The sequence below is a fragment of the Lathyrus oleraceus genome, chromosome 3 (genome assembly GCF_024323335.1).
Source record: "Lathyrus oleraceus cultivar Zhongwan6 chromosome 3, CAAS_Psat_ZW6_1.0, whole genome shotgun sequence".
NCBI lineage: Eukaryota > Viridiplantae > Streptophyta > Magnoliopsida > Fabales > Fabaceae > Lathyrus > Lathyrus oleraceus.
This window is the reverse complement of record NC_066581.1, coordinates 496,323,405-496,330,970: the sequence shown is the minus strand read 5'-3', so window position 1 is coordinate 496,330,970 and position 7,566 is coordinate 496,323,405. Positions and strand designations below refer to the sequence as shown.

Sequence of the window (7,566 nt, the reverse complement as noted above, 5' to 3'; positions counted from 1 at the left end):
AGCTCGTATAATGGGATTGAAGAGGATAAAGGTGAATACTGATTGTAAAACGATTATAGACATAGTTAATTTTAAGGACGATAACAACACTGACAAAAACAATCGAGCTCACATATGACACCATGTTAAGCTCATTAGAAAGCCTAGAAAAGTTTGAAAAGGGTGGAATTGATTCATTAGATGAGACCAGAATAACATGACACATATATTGACTCAAGATTATAAATAAGACTATCCAAGCTAGGGGTGTGCAGGGTTCTTGAACCAATTTAAATTGGAGCAAATATATTATTTGGTTTGATTTTGAAAATCATTTCTATAAAATGGATTTATTTTTTTAAAATTGGTTTATATGTGGACTGTTGGTGCAAAGGTAGAATGATGATGAACGTAAATATTCTATTAAGAGAATGACGGCTACAAAACATGATAAAAGTTACAATGATTGTCACCCTATTTATAAGCTAAAACTAGGGTTACTAGAGTAGAATAAAAATACTAAAATACCCTCTAACAAACTTAGGGGCTAAGAAAATAGTACAACTAATAAATATGAATTACTTCTAATACCATCCCTTAATTCATATTCCATCAAAACTTGTAACACCAATTCCATCCCTTAATCTGAGAAATTGATCAGTCTTGATAGCTTTCGTCAGAACATCTGCCAATTGTTTCTGAGTGCTGCAGTGTACAACTTCTAACACTCCCCTCTGAACTTGATGTCTCAGAAAATGATACTTGGTCTCAATGTGCTTGCTTCTCCCATGCAACACTGGGTTTCTGGCAAGATTGATTGCAGACTTGTTGTCAATCATCAGCTTCAGAGGTTTGTTTACTTTAATCTTCAGATCCTGCAATAGATTCAGAATCCACACAGCTTGGCATGCAGTAACAGCACCTGCAATGTATTCAGCTTCACAAGTTGACAACGCCACAACAGGTTGCTTCTTGGAACACCAAGAAATGGGCCTCCCAGAAATTTGAATAAGTACCCAGACGTACTTCTTCTGTCAACTCTGTCTCCACACCAATCAGAATCTGAATAACTCAGAAGTTCTGACTCATCCTTTCTTCCAGAAGGAAATAATACTCCATACTTCAGAGTTCCCTTGATATACCTCAGAATCCTGACAACAGCTTGGTAATGGGACCACTTAGGTTTACTCATGAACCTACTAACCATCCCAACTGAATAACAAATATCAGGTCTGGTATTGCACAAATACCTCAGAGAACCAAATATCAGGTCTGGTATAGCGTCCACATCCTTTCCATCAGAGTCAGAATCCAGTTTCTGATTTGTATCAGAAGGTGTGACAACAATCTTACAATTCTTCAGATTAAATCTCTTCAGAAGTTCTAATTCATACTTGAGTTGATGTAAAATAATACCTTTCTCAGAGTATCTGAACTCCATCCCTAGAAAGTATGTCATTTTGCCTAGATCAGTCATTTCGAATTCATTCATCAGAACTTTCTTGAACTTGACTATCTCCTGTTCAGAACTTCCAGTCAGCAGTATATCATCAACATATAAACATACCAGAGTCATATTTCCTTCAGAAGTATGCTGAACATAGACACCGTACTCCATCTCACATTTCTGAAAGCCTTGCTTCTTAAAAAATGAATCAATCTTCTGATTCCAAGCTCTGGGCGCTTGTTTCAATCCATATAGAGCTTTGTATAATCTGTACACCATCCCTTCCTGATTCTTTTTCACAAATCCAGGAGGTTGTGACACGTAAACTTCTTCTTCTAATGGACCGTTCAGAAATGCAGATTTTACATCTAAATGCATCAGAGGCCAATTCCTGTTAGCAGCTATTGCAATCACCATTCTGATTGTTTCATGTCTTGCTACAGGTGCAAACACTTCAGAGTAATCCAACCCAGGTTTCTGTAGAAATCCTCTGGCTACCAACCTTGCTTTATGTTTGCCAATTGAACCATCTGGCTTTAACTTCTGCTTGAAAACCCATCTGACGCTGATGGCTTTCTTGTCTTTTGGAAGTTCTGTCAGCTTCCAAGTCTTGTTTCTCTCTATAGCATCAAGTTCTTCTTTCATGGCCTTCAGCCAGAGCTTCTGCTTAAGAGCCTCTTCTGTACTTATGGGTTTAGAGTCTACTAACATGGCACACTGAATAACTTCTCCTTCAGAGTCTACTTCAGTGTCTTGCAGCATGTCAAATTCTGCATATCTTCTGGGGATGTTTCTGATTCTCTGTGGTCTCTGAACTTGTTCAGAGTCTTGAGCTTCAGAGTTTCTGGCTTCAGATGGTTGACTTCCTCCAGAGCTTTGATCATCTTCAGGGTCTGGCATATTTCCAGAGTCTGAATTGCCACCAGAATCTGGATTACCATCAGAGTCTGGGTCATCAGAGTCACCTTCATCTTCTGAGTCTTCTCCAGAGTCAGAATCACTACCAGAATCAGAATCAACGTCAGAGTTTACTCCAACTTCAGAAATTCTTAACTCTGACCTTTCTTCAGAAGTTCTAACATCAGAATCAGATTGAGACTTATCCCAATTCCAAAATTCTGATTCCTTCACAATCACATCTCTGCTGAATTCAATTTTGTTGGTTTCTGGACAATATAGCTTGTATGCACCTGTACTGTGGTACCCTATCAGAATCATCACTTTGCTTCTATCATCCAGCTTCTGTCTTCTGGCTTCTGGAACATGTTTATAGCAAACAGAACCAAACACCTTCAGATGACTAACACTTTGCTTATCTCCAGTCCACTTCTGTATTGGAACTATTTCCTTCAACTTCTTCGTAGGACATCGGTTGAGTACATACGTTGCAGTGGCAACAGCTTCTCCTCAGAGCTTCTGAGGAAGTTTCTTCTCCTTTAGCATGCTTCTCACCATATCAAGCAAAGTGCGGTTTCTTCTTTCAGCAAGACCATTGTGTTGAGGGGTATAAAGAGCAGTAACCTCATGCTCAATTCCATTCTCCTCACAGAACTTCTGGAACTCTTTGGAGTTATACTCACCTCCACCGTCAGTTCTAAGAATCTTCAACTTCTGACCACTCTGATTCTCAGCCTTTATTCTGAACTTCTTGAATTCATCAAACACCTCGTGTTTAAACTTAATAAGGGATACCCATGTCATTCTTGTGAATTCATCAACAAATAACACAAAGTATTTATTCCCTCCAATCGATGCTACTGGAAATGGACCACACACATCAGAATGTACAACTCCCAAGGCATGTTTTGCTCTTGGAGCAGTTTCTGACGCAAATGGCAATCGTGGTTGTTTTCCTTCCATGCAAACTTTGCATGACTTTTCAGGCTTCTTAATTGCAGGAATTCCATGTACCAACTTCTTTGAATTCAGATGTTTTAAGCTTCTGAAATTCAAATGACCAAATCTTCTGTGCCACAACTCACTCTCCTTCTCAGCACTTGTTGCACTAAGACATTCTGAGTCTGCAGTTCTGACATTCACCTTGAATGTTCTATTCCTTCCCTGTTCTTACTCCATAATCAACTTCTGATTGCAGTCATACAACTTCAGAAGATTGTCCTTCATGGTAACTGAAAAACCTTTCTCAATTAATTGTCCCACACTCATCAGATTGCTTTTGATGCCAGGTACATACCACACGTTCTGAATCAATGCTGTTTTCCCATTGTTCAGAATCACTCTGACATTTCCCATACCTTCTGCATTAAGATATTTGTCATCAGCACATCTGATCTTTGTCCTCTTTTCAGAGTCAAAGTCAACCAGCCATTTCTTGTTTCCAGTAAGATGATTTGAACAGCCAGTGTCCATATACCACCAGTCTATCAGATCCATATCATCAGATTCAGAGGCCATCAATAGCACAGATTCGTCATCAGAACTTCTGGCTATATTTGCTTCTTCTGATTTTCTCTCCTTGTTTGACCAACAGTCTCTAGCAAAGTGACCAAACTTCTTACAACAGTAACATTGGATCTTCTTCTTGTCATACTTCTCTTTTCCCTTCTGAGCATTCTTTTGTTTATCAGAGGTTGAGCTTTCTGACTTCTGACCACCATCAGATCTTCTCCTGGCTTCTGACTGCTTCTGATACCTCCTATCAGAAGTTGCTTTCAGAGCATGCTGCTCTACTTCCCTTTCAGAAGTTCTCTCAGTCAAACGCAACTCTTGCGCTTCTAGACTGCTCTGTAGCTCTTCAATTCTCATGGTGCTCAGATCTTTGGAATGTTCTATTGCTACCACAATGTAATCAAATTGAGAGGTAAGGGATCTCAATACCTTCTCCATGATTGTTTCTTCAGAAAGAGTTTCTCCACACGCTTTCATCTCATTAGTGATCAGAATCACTCTGGAGATGTATTCAGAAACTTTCTCATTATTCTTCATGTTGAGATTCTCATATTGCTTTCTCAAGGACTGAAGCTTCACCTTCTTCACTGATGCGTCACCACCATAACATCTAACCAGTGTGTCCCACGCAGCCTTTGCTGTCGTTGAATCTGCAATCTTCTCAAACACATTTACATCAACACATTGATGAATGAAGAACAATGCTTTCTGATCCTTCTTCCTTACTTCCTTCTGCGCGTTTTTCTGTTCATCCGTCGCATCTGCTGCTACCGGAACATAACCATCAGTGACAAGATCTAGAACATCTTGAGCACCGAACAGTACACGCATTTGGATCATCCAACGATTCCAGTTTTTACCGTCAAATACTGGAAATTTGGTGTTCATGTTGCCGTTTCCGTTCATCTTTCTACCTTGCACAGTACACTCAGATTTCTCACACAGTGTTTCCCAACCCACAGAATTAAAATTCTGATCAGATTTTGTTCAAGATTCAACACGAATCTAAGAATCAAAATCAAACACACAAGACCTCACGTTCACTCGTGTTAACCGTGTTTCCCAATGAATCCGAACCGGAGCTCTAGATACCAATTGTTGGTGCAAAGGTAGAATGATGATGAACGTAAATATTCTATTAAGAGAATGACGGCTACAAAACATGATAAAAGTTACAATGATTGTCACCCTATTTATAAGCTAAAACTAGGGTTACTAGAGTAGAATAAAAATACTAAAATACCCTCTAACAAACTTAGGGGCTAAGAAAATAGTACAACTAATAAATATGAATTACTTCTAATATGGACCAGTTTGGTTTAAAACCGATTTCTACTAAAAATTGATTTTTTTATTTGATCCAATCTTAAAATCGGTTTCTCTCAAACCAAAATCATAATACCAATTTTTTTTGCTTTAGTAAAAAAAAATTTGTATTTAACTTTTTTTTTAAATTATGGTACGTATTATGATGGTAAACTTGACACAAATTTTATTTTATTATGTTGTAGACTTATGGTTATTGTTTTATTTATTTTTTAATAATATATTTCCCTTTCTATTAATATGAAATTAATTGAAAATAATATTTTCCAATAAATGTTCAAATATCCGTGCTGTTCTAATATATATATATATATATATATATATATATATATATATATATATATATATATATATATATATATATATATATATATATATATATATATATAAAATATATATATATATATATATATATATATATATATATATTCATTTTTAATTATTAAATAAAATAAACATTAATTTTAAATATATACTAGATTTAATGTAAAAAAATGCTATAAGTGGTGAATTTATTATGTATGGTGTGTCTATTTAATATTGTAGGAATCCAAAAGGCAAGGGAGATTATTAATTTTTTGCAGTGATTTTGTCTTTGTTGAAAGTTAAAAGAGAAAGGCTTTTGAGATTTTAAAAAATTGGATCGTAACCAGATTTCAACAATGGATAATCAAATATCATTGGTTTTTCTAAAATGGTGTGGATCAGTTAAATAATAAATATAATCCTATAATCCAAGAACTCAATGGTTACTAATGTATTTTCAGATAGTTTTCAATAAAATCCCTTTATATTATGATTTAAAAAAAGCGATACAAATAAAAATTAAGTTTGGAGGCAAAAACTACGAATCATAATTTCAAGTTGGAACCATATCAAAATCAATTTTACACATCCATAAACGTGAACTAAATATAAACTAATTTAACCTACAAAATCTTCATTTTGTAACAAGTAGATAAAGATCCATCACCTTTTTTAATGGAGTGTAAGTCTTTTAGTAAATTTTAAATCATAAAATACTGTCTTATTGTCAAATGAAATTGTTGAATTTATGAACAATAAATGTTCATGAGTGTGTTCCAAAAATGATCAAAAAATTGAAAGTGAATAAATGTCAATAAATATTTGGAAAATAGTCTCACATAGAAAGTGACACTCATATTAAAAGCTTTTATAAAGAGTTATGTTTATTAACTCAACAAAAAGACAAAATAGGATAAAGTGTCACATGGACAAGTGTGGTGGTCCCAAACATTATGTCACTTGTCTTCTCCATACACCGCATTACCGGTGTCGTCGATGGCGACACCAACTTCGGATTCGAGGGCGTAGAGGCGGCTTGTAAGTGGCACTTGAGCACTTATTTTTGAATTCAAAAATATGCAACACTTCCTAAAGTGTTGCTGAGTGAAAACATGCAATTATTGAAAAACTTTGCTATAGGCGAAACATCACAACTATTGGAAAAAGTGTTGCTGAAAAGATGTTGTTTCACCAAGGGCCGCAACCTTGTGAAATAACACAAATGTGGCATATAAATAAGTTATTCCGAATTCAAAAATCACATCACAAAAATACATATCCTCTTCAAAAAAATTCTAGATTATTCTACATTCGAGTTTTCATCCGTCTTGTGCAAACTCGAGCATAGGCTAAATTATCCTGAGTATTCCTGCATATAAACTCGAAGACATCCGAGAGTGCTTGAAATACTATAAGGAAAGTGACCCGTACACGATTCCAGCTTGGATCAATTCAATCTAGAAGCATTATCTAACAGTTTTATAGTATCTCAAATTATGACCACCGATACTTCAATTTCAAGCATCAAAGTGATGAACCAAGACCTTGTCAAGTTAGATCGTTTCCATGGAATAAACTTCTCCCGTTGGCAAGGTAAAATAACATTTCTATTAACTGCCTTGAAGATTCACTATGTCTTAGATCCTGACTTGACACCAATTCCAGAACAAACCGAAGATGACACCGATGAAGTCAAGAAGGAACGAAAGAAACAAAAGGAAGATGAATTGTTATGTCGTGGACATATTCTGAATACACTATCTGATCGTCTCTATGATCTATACACTGATACCCAGTCTGCAACAGAGATCTGGAAAGCACTCGAATTCAAATTCAAGGCTGAAGAGGAAGGTACGAAAATATTCTTAATATCTAAATACTTTGATTTTAAAATGTTAGACTCCATGCATATTCTTGCACAAGTACACGAGTTACAGGTTCTCGTGAAGAAAATAAAAGCTGTAAAAATAGACATTTCAGAACGTTTCCAAGTTGGTGCAATCATTGCAAAGTTGACACCTTTGTGGAAAAGATACAGGAAAAAATTATTGCATAGTTATAAGGATTTCTCATTGGAGAAACTTCATAAACACCTTTAA

At 35.7% G+C, this 7,566-nt stretch overlaps 1 protein-coding gene across 1 annotated transcript; it reads left to right on the top strand.

The window, feature by feature from the left end:
- The first annotated feature begins 6,963 nt into the window (after positions 1–6,963).
- LOC127131822 (uncharacterized) lies at positions 6,964–7,566 on the top strand. The gene is made up of 2 exons (XM_051060721.1): positions 6,964–7,318; positions 7,367–7,566. Exons 1-2 carry the CDS (start codon positions 6,964–6,966, stop codon positions 7,564–7,566), a joined length of 555 nt encoding a protein of 184 aa, XP_050916678.1.

What these genes read in the sequence shown, in the direction of transcription:
- LOC127131822 (XM_051060721.1), top strand. Translation starts at nt 6,964, where the DNA reads ATGACCACCGATACTTCAATTTCAAGCATCAAAGTGATGAACCAAGAC. An exon ending in ATTCAAGGCTGAAGAGGAAG is followed by an intron (nt 7,319 to 7,366) that starts GTACGAAAATAT and finishes TTAAAATGTTAG; the next exon opens with ACTCCATGCATATTCTTGCA.